At 38.4% G+C, this 25,124-nt stretch overlaps 1 protein-coding gene across 2 annotated transcripts in view; it reads left to right on the forward strand.

Annotated features, from left to right (window-relative positions):
* LOC139782555 (lachesin) overlaps positions 1-25,124 on the forward strand; it is an 86,457-nt gene that overhangs the window by 14,140 nt on the left and 47,193 nt on the right. The window contains exon 2 of one of the 2 annotated variants that reach the window (XM_071721573.1): positions 21,885-21,991. In XM_071721573.1, coding sequence (XP_071577674.1) covers positions 21,885-21,991 — 107 coding nt within the window. Of the gene's footprint in view, positions 1-21,884; positions 22,046-25,124 lie in introns of both variants that reach the window. The other variant, XM_071721572.1, reaches the window with a different exon arrangement.

The following is a 25,124-nucleotide window of genomic DNA, read 5'->3' on the forward strand; positions in this document are numbered from 1 at the left end:
GACGTTTCCTGCGGAATATCGATGCGAACAATTTCTAGTAACATATTCGTCATCCGCCTACTCCGTGGGACTGATTTGAATTCCCAGATCGATGAATAATGGATTTATGATTTATCCGCTTGTTACGTAATGCAAAAGATATGTACTTATCCTACCGTACCGTGTCGTCCCTCTTACATTTATCTCTCCCATTCCATGCTTTGAATTTCTTGAGATATTTCCAACAAGATAACGCGAGAAATAAAGTTTTTCTAGTATATTATATTTATAAAAAGAAAATTATCTTAATATATATACCTACTAATTATAATTGATTTTCTTTTAGTATGTAATATGGCTTCAAGTATATCTCTTTAGCATCGCGTTTATGAATTACTAATTCCGTAAACGCATTCATTATTATTATTTAACGGAAGTTTAAGGATTAAACACCTTTATTTCGTAAAAGATTAAAACCAATTTCGCGTTCCAAATCTCACGGAAATTGAATCACTTTTTTTTACTCTTCCTGGTTATATGACATGTTAGAAGCAAGAACAAACGTTTTTGCCCGTCAAACGGATATTTTCGGCGATGGAACGGACTTATCGGCTAAAAATTGCGAACGAGGGAAGGTCGCTTAACCCCGTCTGATCGCTTCTCGCGCGCTTCATTCTCTCTTCGTTTCTCTAAACCTCTCAAGCTGTCTTCGTGGAAGACGTTTCGCTGAGAATCCCCACAGCGATGTCTGGCTCGCGCATCACAGAAAGAGAGAGAGAGAGAGAGAGAGAGAGAGAGAGAGAGAGAGAGAGAGAGAGCCGGCCTGGTTCCTCGATACGACAACTCGATGTTCCGTGTCAAATTAGCGAAAAAGTAGTGGCATTTTGTCCCGCGGGAGGAACCGCTTCGCGCAACACGCTGCAATCGTGTAAGGGACGGTGGGATTTAAAAGATATCCTGCAGCGGCTCCCAGCCCACCGTAATTCAAGTTCATATATTGGACGATTCCCTGTCGCGGATCAATGCGACGTTCCCCGCGGGGATGTATCCTTGCCAACTCGCACCGCGACGCCCTGGATACGATCGCGCGAAAAAATTGGATCGTGAAAGTTTCCTTGGTTGACGAAGGTAATTTAATAGCATTTTTAATTTGCCAATGCGTTGTTAAGATTTTTATTATTTTCATTTCGTTACTCAAAAAGTAATTCAATCAGCAACCCATAATTTATAAAAGGTGCGAAATGATGTTTCAATGTATGTCTCCCCATTTCTTTGCTAATCTTCATACAGCGACTGTTTATAACAAATTTAATGAAAATAATTTAGAATGTCCGGAGAATGCTTATACAATCATTCTTACTAAGCTTAAGTTTTTAGTGGGCTTTTTCACGAGCGAGCTTTTTTATCTGAATCAAGAATTATGCTCCGTTGAATCATTATCCTCAAAGGAAAGGAGAAAGCGGATGTATGCAAGCGACGCAGGGGAATTTTATCCGGCAGGCTAATTGCGATAGAATTACGTTGATATCTGCCTTTAAAGTGTAGCTTTAGAGATCGGCGCCCATCTCGTCGGACGGCACGGATCTCCACTCTTTCTACTTCGTATTACGTAGTCATGAGCCCATTGCGCAAAATTCGCGCCTTTGCATTCAAAGCGAGTCTGACAATGCAGCTCAAATCGATCCGCAAGAAGGACTTTAGAACATTGAGATGGCTCGTTTTGGCTATCGAGCCGAGATCGGTAAGAATATATCGACCCGCTATCGAGAGAGAGAGAGAGAGCGAGAGAGCGAGAGAGAGAGAGAGAGAGAGAAGGGGGAGAGAGAAGACTCGAAGACATTCACGCGTGTGCAACACGCAACCCCAGAAGGCAGAAATTTCATGTCACATGCCACGCTTCGCTTGAAAATATATCACCACCCTGTAAAAAGCACTCCCCTTCGCTTCCTCTCTAACTCGATATATCGAAAAGGGGAGGACGTCATCTCGAATTTTGAGAGCTCGTCGATGCCTCTGGCTGAGTGACGCTAAAGAGATCGAGAGAGAAAAAGAGAGAGAGAGAGAGAGAGAGAGAGAATCAGTATTTATTATTGCGATACAAGTCTCGTCTTGAAATAAAAAAAGAACACGATACATAACTGATAAGTTAGCACAAAATAATTATTAACATAAGTAAAATAAGCTATAAAGAAGACAAAAGCGCGGAGACAAGAGATACAATCAAAACTTTAGGCTAAGGCCTTGCGGATTATTTAGATCACGTTTATAAGACACTCGTGTTCTTGAGAAAAGATCGAGGTAAGGTACGGTCTCTTGAAGATACAACGAGCTGCTTTCGAACTCCTCCGATTCGTTTGCGAACGTATTACAGCGGTAAGAAGCACTTGATTTTGCTGTGTGTACCAAAGCAGCTCCGTCGACAACGAAGGTATCGAAAACCCGGACGAGAGCCGAGACCTCATCAGCATCTTCGACGCAGGGAGAAAATCACGACGAGAATAGAAAACAACGATAGGGAACGATACGATAGTGCGCCACTCCTGGGAGGACAGGAGAAAGGATTACAGGTAAAAAGAAGATAAGGATAGCAAGCTGGCAGACGGAAAAATACATGGAAATAACGGTTGTAGGTACCGGGTGAATATACCGCAGGAAAAATCTGGTTGAACGTAGCTGACGCGGCGATATTACGGACATGTACCTAAATATATTTAGGTTGTTTCATTAAATAAGTATTAAAGTTAATTGGAACTCATTCAGCCGAATGGCTCTCTCTCTCTCTCTCTCTCTCTCTCTCTCTCTCTCTCTCTCTCTCTCTCTCTCTCTCTCTGCGTCCTTTTTCTTTAGATTCGTTATTAAGATTTTCCAAGATTGTAACTATTAAGCATCGCAATGCTAATTAATCTGATTGGCTACTATACATTGGCATACAGTAATATCAATGTAAATAAAATAAAAATATGTTTACTTGTTTAATTAAAAATATAGAATTTATTTCGAGTAACGTGAGTTATATTTCGATATTATTAAAATGTTATGGCAATATTTGTGGAAGCTATTACTTTGATTGTATGTCAATTTATAAAAGCACGAATTTTTAAAGCATGTCTTCACTTTTGAAGAGCTTCACACTGAGTCCAGTGAAATTTACACGTTGCAGTTTTTACGCACGATCGAATCTTACAACCCTCATTGCCATCTTCCATTTCTTCTGAAACCTCTTCGCTCTCTTTTTTTTCCTCTAAAAGCTATACGCAGAGAAATCTCTTTAATGCTTTTGCCTCGCCCGCTGCGCCGATTACGTCTTTACGGTTATTTTTCTTTATGAGCGATCAAAGTAAATCGAGGACGGCGAACCAGTGAGAAAGAGAGAAAGAGAGGAATTAAAGAAGGTGGCGGCTGGGGAGAAAAAGAGGGATAAAACGAAGTAAAGGAAGAGGTTGAAGAGAACGGGAATGATGCGTGAAAAAGAGCGAGAGATATAAAAACGCGCGCGCGGAAAAGCGGATTCGAAAGATGCGGAAGAGGCAAATGAGAGAAAAAAATAAAAGGAAAAGCTCGAAAAAAGGATAGACTCGTATCGAATCGAAAGAAGCAACTGAAGACGTCAAGAGATGGAAAGAAATGAAAGAAGATCAAGAGGAACTGAGACAAGGCAAAGAAAATTACAAAACCAAACTCGAAAACGAGCGAAACAGAAAAAAGTACGAAGGAATATAAAGGAGCAAAGAATAAAAAAAAACCGGAATAGTCGAATGTTGAGTTCGATAACAAAAATGAAAATTCAGAGGGTCGCGTGGAATACGTAGCAATATAAAGCGCGAGAAGAAAAAGAGAAATTGGAAAGAGGAAACGAGCAGGATCATCGCTATTCGCGAAAGTGTACAAGAGCAAGAATTTCGAATGGCGGAAGGAATCCTGATGGTAGCGGAATCGAAGACATAAGATAAGAAAAAGAAGAGCCGGAAAGAAAGAAGGGCGGAGAGCGGTGGGGACGGAAGAGAGAGAATGACGTGGGATTCGGTCAGGTGCCTTGACACGTCCGGAGACATTGGTCGCAAAGACGGTGGATTCGGGAGTTCGCTGTTTGCTCACACCTAATCAAGAGTCGGACCTTTCTTCCGTTCGGTTATCCACCGTACGTGAATCATATGCGTGTACGTGTAGTTTTAAATACGTGTGGAGAACCGAGAACTACCTTTTCGCGCGATCGCTTCCCTGGTTTCGCCATCTAATCCCCGGACCCGCTCCGACTCGGACTCGGACTACTTTACGTGGACATTCCCGTGAGACATACGCGAGCATGTCCACGATTGCCTGCCCGACGCGAGCTTAACCTGTTCGTCGAACGTACGTACATCCGATGAAATCAACTCGCCGAATCTGTCGAAATGGGGAAGCATTTGCTGAGCCCGCGATACACTGCTCGCTTTCAGCTTATCTACACGCGACAAGATCTAAGATTTTACTTTTTAATGTTCTACAACGTGGAAAGATATTGGACATGGGTTTCTTATCTCTTGATCCCTTTTGCAATGCTATCCCGTTCCCATGAAGATATCATCATGGTTTTGGTCCATCTTCAACCATAGCCGTATATAAATTCCCATCTTTTTTTAATAATTCACATTATGGAAATGTGTGTGTTATTAAATTGTAACTGCACTGGACCCTTTGTTTTTCATCTATTCTACAATCTCATTTTATAAAATTCTATTTTACTATAACATTTTATATAATAATTTAGTAATAAAAAGCTAGCAAAAATAATATAAATTTTATTTTTGCTTACAGTTAAAATTTATAAGTTTAGATGGATAGTAAAAAATCGTAGGTAATTTATTTTTTAATGCTATTGTGATAATTCATTATCTGTCAATTCTTAGATGATAAAGTCGATTTGTATAACATATGGCTTAAATTATTTTATTATGTATTACGATCATCATTCAACTTTCTAATAATACATAGGTGCGACTTAATAGAAATCACAGCGTATAGAAAAATGTAATTATATAATGGCAACAATTTCATAATAATATCAGATGTGGGAAATGTAATAATTGCACTTTTTGGTGAGAGATATGAAATTCATTTTAGTGGACGTGTGAAAAACCTGCGGGTAGTTTGCCAGGCTGGAAATTTAGAAATCAAGGTGCTTATTTAGGAGGGGGAGTTGAGAGAAATGCCGCTTGACGAGAAAAAAAAAAGAATTCGAAGTAAAATACACGGCTGCGGGAATCGCTGCGAGAACAGCCGGCATTCTGTTCTCCTTAACCGGCTATACATAACTTATGTTTGCGGCGTTATATCTCTCAACCGGGCTATACCGGTGGTACATCGTATAATTTCATCTCGCGTGCCGACGTGTTGGGGAAGAAACACGTGTAGGCGAGCGCTCTCAGACGCGGCAGGGATCCGGCGTAAAATGAATGTAAGACGTACAGGGAAGATTTTCACACGAATTCCACCGCGTACATAAATTCTCTCTTTTCCAAAATTATTAATAAACGCGTGTCTTGCCTGTATTACGCATTTATCATGCGAAACACTCGTGCAAAACAAATAATTTGTCGGCTATAAAGATAATATGTATATTAAATTGAACGAGAAAATATAAATTGCGCAACAGATTTCAAGTGTCAAATGTCGATTTCTAGCGTGCAATTTTAATACGCGACGGTCTTAACAACGTTGAATCTTTCAGCGTGCGAGGGGGACATTCGTGCGAACGCGCGGCACGATTGAAAATCACATTCGAGACACAAGGGACGGGAGGAAAGCGTTTCCGAGGAAAGCGAGGGAGTTTGCTTTTCGTCGAATTTCCGCTGTCGAGACTGATTCCTCGGCGGGCTACGTCCGTCCGGCCAGACGTCCTCGAAAAGGAAACGGACGTACACGTAATTTCAATGACCATCCGTCGCGCTCGACCACTAATTTCAGTTGCGCAAGGAATTCCTCCGTCCCTCGAGCACGCCTCCGGTAGCATTGCTTCACGTGCTCAAAGAAAAACAGGAGAGAATTTCTCGAAGAAATTAAGTTCGAGTAAATTAAGTCGAGAATTTTCTACTTAATAAATCACGGCCTCTCGTTCGAATTCATTTTCGAGCAAAACGAAGCGTTAAAGAATTCTGTCAGTCCGCGGAGTCTATTCAAATATTTAGATAAGTCAAGATAAAAGTTTGTAAGTCAATATAAAAGCGAACGTTTAAAATGTTAATTTCTGCAATCATTGCTAACGCTCGCGGAGCATTAATAAATATCGAATCTCCTAATAATTATTCAAAATTTGTGGGAATTACGTCGAGCCGTTAATAACAGATATCTATTCGCTGCGGCCATTCATCGATTGTGACCGACGCTAATCTTTTTTCATTGCTCGACGACTATTAACTCTTTCAGGCAAATACCATTTATACTCATTGAAACCCGATAAACATAATTTTCTCGGCGGGATCAATTGAAAGCGGTGCATAAAATAGTCGCGATAAAACATCGTGACACATTAAACCTGTAACGAAATATCACCGGACGGTCAATGCGATCGGTGCGACGGCAATTAACTTTCATGTATTGATACAGTTTCGCGGTGTGCTTATTTTAGCAAATATTCCTCGGGCAGTCGTTTTTGCGTCGATGCGGATTCGCTCGAAATCGTGTCGAGGAAGAAAAGTGACATGAGAGCACGGCAAAGCGAGATAATCGAATAAAGAATAATCGATTCGCCGATCTGCGCGGGGGATATAAAATAAATTGTGTAAATATTAGTTCCTGCAAGTGGTTATGGAAAATATTTTTAATCGTTTCGAGAAACGAAGAAAAACGAAGCCGGGCCGGCCAGCGGACACTTCGTTTCGCGAATATTGATATTCGTCGCTCTCGCCATCCTAGGAAAACACTCTCACACGCATTTGTTGAGAAAATATGACGGTCACAGAATCGTTAATACCATATATCCGAGCTTCGCGTTATTACGACGAGAAGATGTTTTCAGTTTTAATACGTGTAACGCGTTTTATATCTGCCAGTGAGTCGTTGTATAGCAAAAAAATATGCGTAGATTATTATGACATACTAACACCCGAAATCAACTCAAAAACAGTTTTATTATTCGAATAGATTGCTCGCAGAATATCTCTTAATAATAATAATGACGTTTTAAATAGTGGAAAAAAAATGTCGAATTTTTTTTTATTAAAAAACACCGCAAGATTTTGATTCATGTATTTTGATGTAGACAATTAATTCAGGAAATATATATAGACACACATATGTCATCGCTTTTGATTAATTTAATTTGATTCGGTAGCAATATTTATGCATCGAAACTCGATATATCGATCTGATCCTGATTTGAACGAGATATGACTTGTCGACGTAATGAATCGTGCGAATCCATATAAATTCGTCAGTTCGTTCGAATTCAAATAAACAGGCGGACACAATGATCTCGCGAATTAATATTAATCGTCCATCCGCAACCGCCGCTTAAGCCTTTCTGCATGGATTTGTTACACTCAGTGAATTCATTTACGATTGAATTGCTAACAATAACACATTGTGAAAGAATATTATATCGATCAAAAATAATAAAGAGAAGTAAAAATTATATAAATATTTATTTCGAAAAAAAAAAAAATTTTTTTCTGCTACAATTAATTTAATCTCGCACTCCTTGAAATAAAAATCAAATACATAAAAATTTGAACTTAATCTTAATTTGTATTGCTACTGGAAGTCCAAGCTAAATTATTTTTTTATCTTGCTCACCCGTTAAAGTTACTTTTGTAAAGAAACACAATATGAGTGGCAATCTCTCGCAACCTCATATCGTCAAGCTCTCGCTCATTAACGTAAATGGCAACGGTCAGATCTACGACCCTTGATTCACGACCCGTTTCCCGTTTGCAACGGGCGAGTCTGTTTTCTGGGATCGCGGCAGTAGTGGCACTCACGGGAGAGCAGTCGCGTGAAGTAGCATGAGCAAGGCGACGGCGAAGAGAAGTGGAGAAACGTTTGAAGAAGGATCGGAGCCCATCGGAGCGATGGTGTTGGCGGCGATAGCCCGGAATCCTCGTGGGAGACGTCGAATAACACGTTACTTGCTCACGACTGCTTATACCCAGGGACACCCTCTCTTGACCCTTCCTCGAGCAAGCCGCTCTCTATCTACTCTCGTCCGACGTTCTCCGCGTTTATACGACGGTCAGTCGATGGTCGCGGACATTTCTACTTCCACTTCGCTCGCTCTCGCTTCCGATTCGACAATTATTACATTTCCGCGAACGGTGGTTAGGATAACTGAGACTACCGTGATGTAATCATCAATTTTAGTGCTCTTTTAGAAGCAAATAAGTACGAATTTCGTAGGATTAATATGAATTTATTTTGATCTTATTGACAGATATTAAAAATGTTCAATGTTACCTATATTATAATTTTATCAGAGAAAGTAAAATTTATTTTTCTCTTTCTCTCTTATTTATGTGTTTAAGTGTATTTAAATAAATTAATACCCAATCTCTAATCATTTCTAATTTTCCTATAATAGTTCTAATCTTTTCGTTTGATATATAACTTAAATGCCTAATAAATAAATTAGTTATATAATAAATAGATTAATAAATAAATTAGTTGATTAAATTAATTGATATTAATTGATAAATTAATTTAACAAATAAATCATAACTCGGAACACGCTAATGTATAAAGTCAAATAACAAGAGAAAAGTACCACATACGCTTTGAAGATTAATCCTCTATATGCGAAATAAAGAAAAAGTATGTCAATCATCAGGCCCGCAGGGAGTTAAAAGCGTGCTTGATCGAAGAGATATTCCGTAGAATAAAGGACTCGATGACAAACAACAAAAAGCGACAATCACGACGACCCACATGTAACAATATAACATTTTTGCTCCCTTTCGTGTGTAACCGGTTAACGGTTAACACACGCTTACACACATCGTTCTCCACGCCCTGCTCTTCGTCTACGATTCCCCGTCCTCTATCAGATTTTTCATTCGCGTCACGCGCACGCTATCCAGGTTGAAAAGTTTTATCCGCGCTTTTAGCGACGATCGCGGGCAGACGGATTTAGAGGCGGCGGCGGCAACGGCGCGGTGGCGAACGCGGTGACGAGGTATTTTCAATTCGGACGGCACCAACGTTGGCTGGCGTCGCGTCGTGCCGCACCGCTTGAACGGACAAAGGGTCCGGGAACAGTTGATTGGTTGTTTCGTCTTTCTTGTCAGAGTCGCGATACCGCGTGACAGATCCGACCAACCAATCTGTTTCGAAATGTACAGCAACGCCAACGGTCCCAACGTGTTTTCCGCGTTTGCAAAAGCGCGCAATCCGACGGGGGGGGGGGGGGGTGTGTGTGTTTAAAGGCATCCGTTCACCCTTCGTTTCTCTCTTCCCGTCCTGTTCGTTCCCCGCGTTGTCTCTTTTTAGCTCCTCTTTCCTCACTCTCTCTCTTTCTCTCTCCTCTCGCATCTCGCCTCGGATTTTTCTTCTATTTTTTCCCCCTTTTTTTCCAGCGACAGCTCATTTTACCATCACCACGTTAAAAAGCGTTTCGCGTAAGCTTATATAATTGGACGACACGAGACTCGCACGACCGGATTAAATTTTAATCCTGCCCCATCGGGGTGGATTCCCGAAATTTCGTCGCATCGCGGCATCCATTATCATTCTCGCGCGGATACGAAACGACTCGGGAAAATCTTCGGCGAGATTATGCTTAAAAATGTATTTTCCATTTTTATCCGTGTCGGCTAATCCGCATGTCTCGATATCGTCTCGACACACGTACGAGAAAAATATAACTTTGAAAAGACATGGACGCGTAACAGGAAAATCCTCGCAAGCTTTACACGTTCGTAAATTTTATATGTTTTAGCTCGCAAAGTAAAAACTTTGTTATTTTTACCAGAATAGACAAACTCTATCCAAAGTATGTTATTCTAAAATGGGTTCTGCTCCAATTTACAGTTTGTTTTGGGCACTAATTCCTTTTTTCATTCCGACACACTTCAAATTACGGTCCTATCGATCGCTCTTGTCCCATTTTACATTTATTTGCCCGTATCAAACATCACCGCTCGTGAAATCAAAACGTCGAAAAAGACTATTGCTGTAAATGACACTCGGAAATTAACCAAGCGCCGTCCTGTTCTATTGTCCGTTAAATTAGCAACTTCAACAAATATCGCAGCTATAGCTAACGGATTCTCTCTCTTGCCTCTCTTTGCCTTTCACCTGCTATAAAATAATACAAAAGCGATTGCTCTGCGAGAGTCATAAATTAATTCCCGTATGAATTGTTACGCACTCATTCACAGACGATTGCGGAAGCGTAGTGAGTTTGACATTTTATGAACTTTTGTCGCGATAATACGTATGTCGGGAACATTGATTGTTATATAGCGTTGCGGAAAGTGTCAATATCTTCCACTTCTGAGTTAGGCACTTTAGATGCATCATGTCTATATATTCGCGCATCACATTTTTTGATTTTGAGAAAATCGGCGATACATAAAGTGAAAAATATTATTCCGGTGCGCAAACACAATTAATAATCTCTTAAACGCTGACAATTGTAACGACTTTTAGAATTAGTCTAGTTTACAAGTCGAGAATTATTCGTGTTTACAGACATGTAAATGCAGAATTAATATTTCATCGCGTAAACTTGTAAAATTCTCGCGTTTTCAGCGGCGAGAAATTTCCATTTTGATTAAAACTCCATTAAAGAATAAGGATAAATCTTGCCGTGAGTAATTTTAACGAGTATTTACAAAAGAAGCCGTACGCTTGTCAACACGCTTGTATCTCGCGATAATGTGAGGAGGCTTTAATTTAATGGCCGTGGTAGTCGAGAGAAACAAAGCAATAATGCAATGGCACATTCCAAGAAACAGGTCGGGCACAATCGTAGAATAAAGCTTGCGACCCAGTTACTTTATCTTCTTCGTTCTTGTTTGAGAAAACAAACTCTCTTCGAGTTCACTCTCCTTAACGGAGTAATGTTAAATTGCAAATGCAGATATTCATAAGTATTGGCTCGAAAATGTTATATGTTTAAACGTCCTTCGACTTTTTAATCAATTCTGTTTCGCAAACTTGGCCGTAAAGTTACATGAAATAGAAGCTTATGATTTTTAAACAAATGTTTTAAATCCATTTTAATAATTTTATCTTTTACTACGATATTTTGATTAAATCGCAAATATATTTTTTTACCTATCAAAAATTATAAAATAAAGGATGTATATAAAATATTGGAACAATAACTTTACATGATGTACATATAATTATACACATTATTACATTATTATATTATGATGAGTTGGAAATATTTATACTCATGTAAGATAAAAAATGATCTTACAGGAACGTATTCCGTCAGTAAGTCACGCAACACCCTGCAGAATGGATACGAATGTGAAGCGCGAGCGCACGAGAAATCGCCCGGGGAAGCAAAAAGCTTTATTCACCGCCGGCACGAAAAGGTTAAATGCGAACACACACCTCGGGCTCCGAGGCCCGATCGCAAGAAGCTAAACGAGAGTACATAGCAATAAAAGCGGGAGGTTAATTCTCAGCTAAGGCCACGATGCTGAATGCAGCTCAGTAAACGGCCCATTTGCTCAGACTTATTTCCTTTTGGCCGACAAGAGCACATCTCGTGCAGTTAGAGGCGATCAATCATATGAGCACGCCAGACGTAATTATTGATTAATAGCCGATAACAACTGTGTTAAAATTTACATTACAATCATTTGTTACACGAAAAAATTCAATAGAATCTCAAATATCGTAAAAGTCAAATTAAATCTTATTAAAAATTGATTTTAAAATTGACTAAAAAATAATTGCAACAATGTACCTAGTTTACAAAATGGACTTCAAAAGACTATTTAAATTTGTATACTCACAATCATATGAACCTTTCAAGATTTGTAATTTACATGTTTTTGATACGAAGTGAATAATAAAATTAGAATAATAATAATCTGCGCAATAATTGATTTTTTAAATTTAATTATATATAAATATAAATAAGTTATAAAAATAAATGGCAATTCAACTAATTTATGATAATTATATAATGGCAATGCGGCTAATTGACAGAGATATATCCTACCATTAAAATGTATTGTCAGTTACGGATTGTGGAAGTAGTTCACAATGTTGCGCGAATTTCCGTTAAACAGCGACGCTTGGACGGGACATTTTGATCCAGAGCCGGCGTTAAATTCGGCCAAAAGAGAGCGCGGCAAAACCGCGCTCCGCCCCGCCTCCGCCTCTCGGTCTTAATTGCGAAAATACACCGCGCTTAAACCTCCCGATAGCAAGAAGTCGGGAAGCGAAAACAACGCGGCAATAAACGCGAGGGCGCATTCTCGACTGCAACGGTTGTAGCTCACCAGAGAGAGGTACGTGATGCTTAAATTTGTCTTCTTCTTCTCGAGTTGCCGCGAGGCAAAAATTTGGAATAAATTTGTTTTTGGAAACAATGGTAGTGTAATAATCTTTGAATCGTAAGAATTTAAGTATTTGCAAACATGTTTTAATACTTTTTATCGTTTGTTTGATCTCCGTATGAACATCTTGCGAACTAATTGTGATAATTTGAAACTAGGTTGTTGCGAGCTGCGGTGAGCACGCATCTTTGGTAGAACAGAAATCTCGTCGGTATTGAAGTTATACTCGATCCCGAATTGGCGCGATGCCAACTTGAAACCCATGCTATGGTGAACATAGGCGTCCCCCAAGGGTGGTCGAGTGCTCGCTCGTAAGGGAGACGACATTAACCCCGAAAAGAGACCTTTACGACGCCTAGGCATCCTATGCCCGTCCATTATTCCACGACTTTCCGGTCGCGCCACAGATAATCGCGTTAACAATTACGTGCCGGCTCCGCTGCGAGTTATCTAAATTGATTAAGGGAGTAATTGCATTTGCCCTCGGGTCTCCGCAACGAATTAAAGGAGAGATAAGGGAGGGGGAAGGGAACGGAGCGAACGATTGCGTTTTCGTAAGTAGCCGCGATATGCACACGCACATCGTATGAATTCACAGCTTGCGCTTGAAAACGACACCAATCGTCCAATAAATCGCGTTTTAATCCTTATTTGGATAAGTTTTCTTCCTGAACAAATGTGTGCGTCATAAAAATTCGAATATCAGCATTATCGTGCTTTATGGCACATCGCGATCATATACTTTATCCCCCGATGAAGTTGCATCCTATCACGGCACTTTAAAGGTGGATGTTTTCGAATAGATGATAATATCGGCGTCGGGATAAGAGCCGCGTAAAGAATTCCGTCGTTTACGCTTCACGATTCCGCGATCCCTCGCCGATACAAGTTTCGCTGGCGTCGCAAGGGGTGAAGATTATTTATTAGTTGGAAAGAGACATATATAAGAGAAATAAAGAGAGATAAGAGAAGAAGAAAGGAAGAGATAGAGAGATAAAGAAATAGAGAGAGAGAGAGAGAGAAAACGAGAAAGAGACCCCCTGAGATAAGATAGGTAGATGCCACGTAAGATATTCCGTACGAGGTACGAGCCCGAGCGAGTTCCTTATCCGCCGCGTCGCGGGATGAGAAAGAAATCTTTAAAGCGCACTTTGATTCATAGGAGACCGCCCCGGCAGTGAGGGACAGAACGTGACCTGGCATTAAGTGCCCCATAAAATATTGCGCTCATGTAAATACCCTCGTAAAATTCAGCGGGCAATGTGGCAACGGGGTGGCGGCGGCGGCGGCGGCGGCTGCCGTTTTCCTTGACTCGCGCTCGTCCCGTGCCACACTGTCGACACATCACATTGCGATATTCTAGATATTTACCCTTTTTGATCGCTCCGTACCCCCTAACGCAGCTCTGCAAATTTAAATTCGACAAGCAACCCTTTCTTCTCGCGCATGGTTAGACGTATACATGTACGAGAGGACTGTGCGAAAAAGATGATATGTCTCGGATGAAAGAAAAGCTGAGAGCTCTTTTTGAGAAATTTGTCGCAAATGTGGTAAGCAACAGGAAAGCCAAATCTCGGCGGAGGATAAAAGTCGTAAGAGCATGCATTTAGCTCGCATAGGAAATGGGTGGAACATATTTTGATGACGAGATTGCTGTTTTAATCATTAGTCAGTGCATGGCAAATCGACAGAGATCTTTCACTCATATTATGTCACACGCGAGTAGTCAGTAATATAATATATTAACTACTAATAAGTATATTCGTTTCGTTTCATATAGAAATATATACGAAGATTAACTTCAACAAAATACTCTGTACGAGATACGTCCAAGAAAGAAATTATTGGCTCAGGGACTTTAATCGAGCATGCCAAACATAATTCGACTCGTGTTACGGCGCGACGCTGCGTGTCGTGATATTCGACGTTAGTATTACGGACGCTATAAACTCAGTCGATTCGCTACACAATTCTTTTTCCCGTCGTAAAAGCGCTTGGGATACTGCTTTCTCTAACCTCCTAGAGAACGTGGTGTTTCTCAGTTCGCCTCCGCGTCATACATGATGGGAGCAGCGTGAAACATCATAACGCCGAACGAAGCGGCGTTATAAGTTAAAGAAAACGTGCCTAATTTATTACAAAAAAATACACAAACACGTTATATCTCAACAACGATACGAATCTAGTAAATGTAGTCAATATACCTAAATATAGTCAAACAAGCAATAATTATTAAAATTTTACTCGTAATAAATCCTTATCACGATCTATTATACTCTTGCTGTAATTCCTGTAATTCTTGCAAGATGTTATGATAATACATATTTTGCAAAAATTTTCTAACGTATGTGTTTTGGTATATTCAGGTTAAACCGCGAAATCAAATTTATGGCTAGTTTAGCGGCACAGTCGGAAAACTCCCGACATATGCACTGAATACGCGTTAGAGTGCTCGAGGCAAAGGCGCGCCGTTGACTCGGCTTCTAATTTTTCTCTACATAAATATGGAACTATTCCTCGTAGCTAAATATACGTGAATAACAGAACGTACGAGTTTTCGTATTTGCATAATTGCGGCAGGCACATTCTCAATTTGATTAAGCACCGATTAAAAACCATTTCCGCCAGATAAAAAGCCAACCCGCGGGCTGATTTAAAACTGAATTATACTACTTTTTCTCAATCTATTGACACCTGAATTCACAAGACATTCCGTAATGTGTAAAATACACATTGCGACTCAATAATCTTTTTATTCAATCCTGTATAAATCTAGCTGTAATGTTTTGGCTAAACAATTTTATTTTTTTTAAATTTGAGACTTGAATTTAAAAGTTTCAAGATTTAAATTTAAGTTTCCTGAAACGGCCCGTACGATCGATTTGTCAACGACGCCCAGTTACCGAACTTTTTGATGGTAGCACACTCTGCAAGATACATTTGTTATAACACTCAAAACTTCTACTCGCATTGTACGTGCGTAGACTTAACTCAATGAATTATCGCGGCCACGGATCGATCGAGATTCTCTATAGTATGTATCTATAAAGCCACGTGGCTTTCCCTTAATTACAGATTTCTTAATGAATAACTAATGAAGAACTATGTCTTCAACAAAGTTAAACTTACGAGCTGTTCGTCATTATTACTTGAGGTCATTAATTTTTTTAATTTGCAACATTAAATATCTCGGATTAAACGTCTTAGATTAAACCTCTGTGAAAGTAAAACTTTATGAGAGAAAACTTTATATAAGAATCTGCAACTGTGTGTGTGTGTGTGGGGAAAAATAAGACTTCTGATAAATTCTGTACATCCTCTCATATCTGTCACGTCTGCGCAATTTTGACGCATATGTGTGCATCGCGCGCAAACGTCATCCATTCTCGTCGGGTATATGAAACTTCTGGCATGCAAAAGATTTCCGTATGTCAGTATTGTATTTACAGTGGCATGAATCCGGAAGAACATCGCGATGCGGATCCATGAACACTATAACGTGTAACGAGATGCGGATCGGTAGAAAAAGTAGCTCGTCTCGCAAACTTATGATAGAATCGACTAAAATACGAACTCTGAACCTTTCGAACGCCTCCTCTTTTCTCTCTCTGTCAAATTCAACCCCGTGTAATCCCTTCAGCCGTAAGCGTCGATAGTGTATTTTTATCGCGACGCTTTGATATATCATCGTCGTTATCGACACTCGCAACGCGGACACGCTTGAAACGCGTGGAAAATGCGAACGCGTGCTTCCTTCGTGAGTTTACAAGAAAAATTTTCGATAGGGAAACTTCTTAATTGAGTGGGAATATGCTGCGCGATGCACTTCGTACTCTTTGCATTTTTCCGGCCTCGCATTTTCCATACTTCGCATCTTCCGTGGAAGTGCAGCGCGAATAGTTGGAAGCTCGTAACTCCGTGAGATGCATTTTCGCCATCGATACAGCGAAGTGATGTATCGCGAGATGGAAATTATGGGTTTCCTGGGAATCGATCGCGTAGATCGTATAATTTTAGATAAGAAAAAGTACCTTTTACTTATGAAATATTATTATTGATCGCGTAATAATATAATTTACGATATGTATCATACATTTAGCCTATCCAGACGCTCTTCAGCCACCTCTCCTCTCGCAAGCGTAAGAAAGTTTATAGAAACGCTCTATAATTGCGCAATAAAAGTGCTGACAGAACGTAAACAAAAATTTGCATTTGGTTGCACGAGTCGTTGCTTTATGGGCGATGGAAGATAAACGAACATTACACGCTCGGGACTTTGCACTGCGCTTCGTAGGATAGTCGCGCGATGGTTTTATTGTAAAGGTAGATGGATTAAGTGGCATTACTTTACACTGTCCTTTGTAGGCGAGGACAATTTATGCGGGACCGTTGCTCCGCATAAAGTGCAAGCGTTTCGGCACGGCGTTTCCTTTTACTAATCTAATTACTTTATGTATACGCGTGTGTGCATTCTCTTGCACAATAAATCAGTGGATAATTGTACGTATTCCCGGTCAGACGTTAAATATTACTCATCTATTTTAACATATCCATTTTAAGAGTGCAATAAATTCGTAAAATATTAATACATCTGTCTATAATATTCTTATTCTTTTAATTTGGTACATGCATACGTTACACGTATTATATGTGTGCCTGATAGACAATTTCCATAAATCCTCAAATTGAAATAAAATATGATTTACCATTTACTGATATGAAGTACAGCAGCAAGAGAATTGTGATATAAGCTACCCGTTGAAATATAAATACGTATTACAGCGATGCCCGTGATGATTAATATTTCAAATAATAATTATCATTCACATAAAATAATTACAAACGATTGATTTGCAAATAAAATAGATTACTCACCCCGTTGTTCCGCTGTCTCTCGATGCCTCTCTGGATCCCCTCCTCCTCCTTCTTTGTTTCTTTCTTGTTTTTTCTTTATTTCTTCATAACACTCACATACACCTGCGCAAAAACATAATTAATTATAATCGCGCGTACTCATCACTAGGAAATTTTCGATACGATTAATACGATTAATAAAGTCAATTTAACAGCTAGTTAAAACACAAAGGATTCTCTGAAAATGCATAAACAAACTTCTGTATTGCATGTACATTTCGAAACCTCACAAAATACATGTATTATCAATATTTGTATTAATTATTTGTACATTATTATGTATTGTTAACATGTGTATTAAAATAGTTGATACAACACAGATTTCCGGATTTCCCGCTACTTGAATTACTCGCTCCGATTTTCGATTCATGTGACACTTCGCGTTTTGAAAACCCAAAAATTAAACAAACTATTATATGTATATCTGAATCTAAAACGCAATGAAAGATACATATTGAAATCTAAATATCTTTAAGGGAATGATTATTATGAGCAATAATTTATAATTTCTATTTCCTATCATTTCGATTTCTGTTTCGAATGAAAAACGGTAAACTGCAAAGTAACTGCTCTAATAAATAATAGTCACCTCGATATCCTTAGGAGCCGTTTATAGAAGTCAATTGATCACGCTGTTGATAATTGTTTGCGAGGAATAATCGCGATTTTGAAACAGCATACTTTGCTCCGTGAGATATAAGAATTAAATGTCGTACATCAATCAATTCATTATTATAGCAAAGTTTAACACAGCTAAAAAATTAATATTCATATGTTATAATATAATAATATTATCTTTTCTTTCAAATTCTGTCGTTTTTACTGAATAAAGTAAAATATAAGATTTTAACAAATCAGAACAATGACAGATTAAATTATCGTGAAAAATATCACACAATTTCTGAGAAAATATTGTATAATTATAAATTAATTTTCATTTTCAAATCAAACCAGAGTTAACGCCAGATTTAATTTTATTCTGCAATTTTAAATTAGATTTAATAATCCGGTTCAAGTGGTGTTACTAGTCAATTGCACAAATTTTTATTAAAACAAAAAAGATTAAAAAATTATAATAATTAAAATTTTCTACTAGAATAATCAGCTTATCATTACTTACTTAGGCGTAAAAAATTATATTATATCATAAAATTTGTTATATAGAGCGCATTACATTAGTATTTTAATTTTATATTTTGTACAATAATTAAAATATGAAAAATTAATAAAATAATTTGCAAAGTAGAAGGAGCAACATTTGTTGCATGTAAATTGGCATTGAATACAGTAAGAATTGTACTAAACAAAATTATGGTAACAGAATATTTCTGTTTTAAACTAAAAAAGAGAGAGGAAGAGAAACTTTTCATTAGACACATTGAGAAATAGCGTCATAATATTTATCAGCAATGACATGGCAGTGAATTCTATTTGTTTCAATTTATTCGGCCGTCGACATGTTTAGCATAAACAGAAATTTCGATATATTTTACAAACGTGCAAAATTACTTAGTGTTTACGTATGTACGTCACTCTTCAAATATCGCCGGAAAATTCAGTCGGCAAAATTCCCGGCTCTTCGCGGCATACCGCGATATGTCCTACATCTTCGTCACACCGTGACCGTAAAATTTACCCCTCCTCTGGAGAAAAAGCTATTTTCCTTAAAGCGTAGCACCTCACATTGTCGTAATTGCGACAAATTACAGCGCCCGTATCTGCGTAACCAATTATATTAGCGTCACAAATGGTGTCGCAAATGTAGCCGTGGTATAAAGCGTTTCATTTTAGCCACACGCGGAGCTTTTGCCGGTTTTCAACGGTCGTGGAAATAAACATCTGTTGGCATTTCGGTAACGAGCCATTGTTTTATCCGCAGCATGAAATAAATTCATCTTATTTTTCCATTATATGTTTTAAAAAAAAGAACGTTAATTTGTGATCTGTAATTACACACGATTATCGATAATATCGAGAGGTAATATTTTTAATCAACTAATAGCGTTCTAAAATGACATATTGACTGAAATAGAACGTATATACATAATATTTATTGACAACCGTCCGCATTGCCACTTCGTGACTATCGCGTATATAAAAATTGATATAATTTCTTGTGTCATAAAGGAAAGATAATTTTTCCATAAGATACTGCAACATTGTAAAGATATCGGAATATTTCCGAAGCGCGAAGATCGCGCAACCATTTTTAGTCGCGTCTGTCACCGTGAGAATGTCGGATAAATCGATCAGCGGCTTTCATAAGGCGCGTTTTTCCCACCTTCCATTTGGCCTCATAAAATTCACATAACCGAGTTACATTAGATGATACTAGCTACTACTACGGCTGCTGCTGCTGCTGCCAGCCGCAAATTTAAATTCAATACGCGAAGGTTCTTCTCGCGGTAGAGACGGGCGAACTTTTCTCGTAAGTCAGTTTCTTTGTATCGTTCACCAGACACGAGCATCATATTGAATCTCTCTTTGTCTCGGAAACGCCTCTTCCGCATCGCAATTGCAATTACATAATGGCCATATGATGCATTACGTAATATTCCGGTTTTCTTTTGCAAATCGGGCAAAGGCTGCGAGCGCTCTATATAAAAAAAGCTATAATATACTAAAATATATTAAAGATGACAGATGATATGTAAAAACATCGAGAAAGTGAGTTTATGATTATAATATTAACAAACATTCTTCCTTGGGCCAAATATATCTTTATACTTTCTTAATAAACATTAAATATTGCAATATAGTAAAATGGGATACTACGACTCTTACGTTTGTTACTCATAAAGCATATTTTTTTGACAAAAAAATCTATGTAGAGTACTTTTTGTATATTGATCGACCAGTTCACAAGAAAAATCCCATTTATTGAAACTACAGTTATTAAATCTCACACGCGGAATGCTACGGTGAAAATGTGCAAATTCGTTCACAAAGGTAAGTGTTAGAAGTAGCAGGGATTGAGTTTCCAATATTAAATCCTGCTATAGCAGCGATTGTCCGACCGCGGCGAGAAAAAATATAGTCGATAGAATTTCCATCACATAGCTTACCAATTTCCTGTATTGCCTTCGCTATCGCGTCGCTATTCGGAAATTCTCGATTCTTACTACACGAAATGTGATTGTTGGATTCTTTGTTCTTTTTATATGAATAAAATATCGTTTACGATTTAATATATGTTTATAGGTTTAGACAAGTGTGTAACAAAAAATTATAAAATTATCAAAATCTACATCAAGTCTATTATATTAATTGATATTCAATTCTAGATGATGAAATGACAGACGATAAGACACTTTTTTTTACTATAAATAATAGAAAGTACCTTTATGCCACATTGAAGTAACACAATAAAAATATTGGACTTGTAGGTAGGAAATATTAAAAAAAAGAATGATATACTATTTCACACAAAACGAGCGACATTTCCGGCAATTTCACTGTATCGTTTACTCGCGAAATATAGGTTCCGAGATAAAGTTCGCCGGGAAACTATTTCACATGCGACAGGTGTTAATTCCGCGTTGATTACTTTTACATCGTAAATCGGCTAAATGTTGTCGATTTGGATCGTTACAGCCTGCGAAATACAAGCACCACAATGAGATACTGTTAACAAACTATTTGAATTCCACAAATTAATTTAGTGCCGCTGCTGAATACGTTAACAGTGATTTGTATATACAGTGGACAGTAATAAAGAAATGTTTGATCTCTTAATTTCTTTTAATCAAGTCATTGTCACTGCTAATGTCATGTCTTTTTATTTTTTCATTATCGTTATTTTTACATTACACCCTGCAAGTATCATGCTGTTACATTAGTGAAAACAATACAGGTAAAAATAATATTTAAACAAATCTATTTTTAGAATTTATAGATAGCTGGGAAATGTGAGAAAATTGCTTGGAAAGTTTCGTCACTGACCCGTTTATCACTTTTGAACGTTTCGCAAAAAAATCCACCGGTACTTAGGCATTCGCGCATAGTGCACGATAGTTCCTGTTATGAGATAGCTGTATGAATGCTCCATAACGCCAAACTTTCTACAAAGGCCCGTTTTTTTCCATGAATATATAACACGACATAAAATATCCGCGTATCCAGTGCGTACCGTGACAAAAGTGCCTCGGGATATTTTCACGAAACTACTGCGACTTTCCGATTTACTCTGTCGAGAATTGACTAATTTAATATGCAGTATGCTTAAGTGATATATAAAATGTAAAACACGTAACGCTCTTCTTTATAAATATAATTATCCTCATTTTCTCATCCTAGATACATATAGTATCTAATTCATCTAATATAATTCTAATTCATCTAAAAAATACTCAAATCTTAGCTCTTAAATCTTATAGAGTTAATAATTTATTTTTAAAGAGTTATTTGCTCCGTCGAAACTTTCGGCGATGAAGCGGAATGAAGCGGAGCACGGAGAATTGCGTTCAATTGACGAACGACCGTTGTTGTTGTCTGTTTCAGTGACGGGGCTAGAGCCAGACTTCGCTTACCCGCTGGAGAACGTAACGATCCCGCAGGGTCGAGACGCTACCTTCACCTGCGTGGTGAACAACCTCGGTGGATACCGGGTGAGTCCTTCCTCCTCCGCGAGCGGAGATCACTCTGGCAGCGTCAAGGCCCGGGTAACTATTTTACCATTAACCTGTGTCCGCCTGTAATGGACTACTATCTTATCTACTACTACCTACTACTACTAACTCTACTACTGTCACTACTACTACTACTACTGCACCACCTATATGCGCGCGTGCCTGCACTTCACAGCACTGCATTTAACTGCACTACTGCCAGCTATGAAAAAAGAAAAAGAAATATATATATACTACCACAGTTGCCAGAGCAGCCACCATCACCAACTATCTCTCTGTATACGACATCCATTTTCATCTATCAGCCGGTATACAGGTACCGCCCGACTACGACGCGGCAACCGAAGTTTCATAGTCTCTTCACGTTCCTTCTGTCTTATTCTCTTCGTTCACTTCGTCTGAAATACTGACAATTCACGCTGGAGAGAGAGTGAGAGAGAGAGAGAGAGACTCTTCCATGCGAAATGGTTAATGATGCCTTCGCGCGTCGAAAGAATGTATTATTACCCGTCATTACAGCCGATAGTTATATGCGTCTAGTTATTACCGAACTTAAGACGCGCACGTAATAACGGCTTTCCCATTTTGTTCGCGTTGCGGGTTATGCGTCGCGAGTTATCGCAATTAAGATACTGGAGTTGTAGCTATCGCAATACATACGCTCGCGTGTTTCAAGCTAGCATCTTCTTCCTAATGTCGTAGAGAGATTTGAAACGCAAAGTAGACCAAACGTTTATCGAGAAATCGATGTTATCAATATTAACGCGTCGCGTAGCCAGGACGGAATTTATTCGGATCGATCGATCGATCTCCACCTTTGTCCTTTCTCTGAAAAGAATTCGAATCGCGAGAGGATGAATGGATACAAAAAAAGCCGATCCATCGTTGCAGCTATTGTTTTTTTTGACAATGGCTTTCGGGCACATTGCCCACCCCCGTTTCCATGGAATCATGCTTTCCAAAAGGCCACGTCCAATATTACTGGCGCAATAATTTCTTCGGCTTCTCGCCGCGTGAATGTCCGAGATAAGATCACAAGCATCGTTGATTTCATTAAAGTATACATGTTAAAATATTTATTATTACTTAGAATTTGTTTTAACAAACTTGCGGGAAATATGAATGTTAATTAAGTGACTCTCTCGGTTGATCTTCTGCCGGTCGGCAGGCAGAGACTTCAAGAGATTGGAAATTCATTTTCGTGAAAGTAATTACACATAAAACACATTTTTAATTAATATCATTATCAATTTTACCAAATACCGATAAAATTATTTAGTAAAATTATTAAAATGTAAAAATCTTTAAATTGGACAGCAAAATTTTATCATATATCAAATAGCAATTATTTTAAATATATAATTTCTTATATACAAATAATGTTTTAATCGCAATGCAATCTTATATAAATTTTTATGACTTTCTGGTTCGTAATTTTAAAACAGATTGCTGGAAAGGAGTTATTTGTACTTTTTTCGGAACACCCTGTAGAGAGCTCAGAGCCGCGTGTAATTGCGTAAGTCCCGCTTTACACTTTCTGGTAATGGCGCGATCCCGGCAATGGAAGGAAGATTGATCAAGGCCGGCACACGGCGCCGCTATATGTAGCGAAATTGATTTCGCGCGAGAACATATCGCCGATGTGGCGTATTAAGCGCTTTACGGCTCCACTTGTTGAACCGATAACTTCCCGATAGCCGGCTCCCTTTCCCCCAAGCCGCGGAGACCTCTCGCCCGGGGAAAGAAATTTCGGCGCCGCCCGCGCGACCGTCGTAGGTTTTAATTAAACTTGGCACTGTCAGAGTTTATAACTTGTTGGAAAATGCGATTACTTCCGGCAATGCGCTCGCCCGCGTTTCAACTTCTTTCTTTTAACACGGTCGGACAATCCACTGCGCGGGAGTTTACGTTCCTTTCTAATAAGGATCATCGTGACGGTTTCATTATTTCTTTTCTTTTAAATTATTAAGCGTATAGAGATCTGTGAGAGTAAAAGGAAAATTTTGTTTTCGTAGATTTGCGATTATTTTCATTGATTTTCCTCAAAATCTCGCAAATAAAAATATTTCAGAGAATATTTTAGATTGAAAATGGTCATACCGATTATTCATCTCATTAAATGGATGAAATTTCTTACATTATTCAGTTCTAATAAATAGATTAAAATTTTTAGGGGATTACTTGCAGCAGAAAATATTGTATATTCGTGTATCTCAATTTTATTTTTATACGAAAATGGAAAATCGTTGTTCTGCCATACTGTAACGTATGAGATATTTTAAAAAAACTGAAATAATAACGTATTGTCTAAAAAGAGTAAAATTCTGAGCAAAATATTTTCTTGTTAAAAAATAACACTTCTCGTTGATATTAAATATTTGAACATCTTACTTTGCCATCTCTGAAAATCCGAGTAATTTCAATTATTGTGATTTAGCGTAACAACATATCCACCATTTTCGATCGTTGCAAACTAAAAAAAAACATCAGAAAATACGATCATCGCGTAATTATCATGAAAGAATCAGTTCGCCTGTATAGTGTATCGTGCATAACGATAAAATTTTGAAGATACATTCATGGCATGCACAATTTATCATCGCGATCGATCAACAACCACTCGTATTAATTCAATTGATTAATTCGTATATAGCTCTTGATTTCGATCATTAAGAGAAACGCTCCGTATTCATATAGTTACCAGCCACATAAGCAATTGATACATAAATGTCTGTACTACAAATATTATGTTTTCTTCATCAGACTGATATTTACATTCAGATTTGAAAATAGCACGTGTATCATGTATTGATCGAAAACCACACACTCTTTTCTCATTCCCGGATAACTTTCGCAGGACAAAAGAGCTCGAACAACTCATGAAGATGATTAACAAGTTTATCCGTCAAACTGAGTTTCACTCCTGATCGACTTGAATAGGAACTGGCAGAACGATGACGTTCAAATTAACATTAAACGCGCAACGAGCACACTGCTTACAACTTGAATGCCCTATGCTCCAAGCGAATCTCGTGGATCGGCCAATACGAGCCCGAGCCTACAGCGAAGATGTTCAGGCCTAGTATCCGGCTTTTCCGCTTGTTAGATTTAA

This window comes from Temnothorax nylanderi, unplaced genomic scaffold (genome assembly GCF_030848795.1).
Source record: "Temnothorax nylanderi isolate EJ_2023f unplaced genomic scaffold, tnyl_v1.0 TNYL_tig0424_pilon, whole genome shotgun sequence".
Classification (NCBI taxonomy): domain Eukaryota; kingdom Metazoa; phylum Arthropoda; class Insecta; order Hymenoptera; family Formicidae; genus Temnothorax; species Temnothorax nylanderi.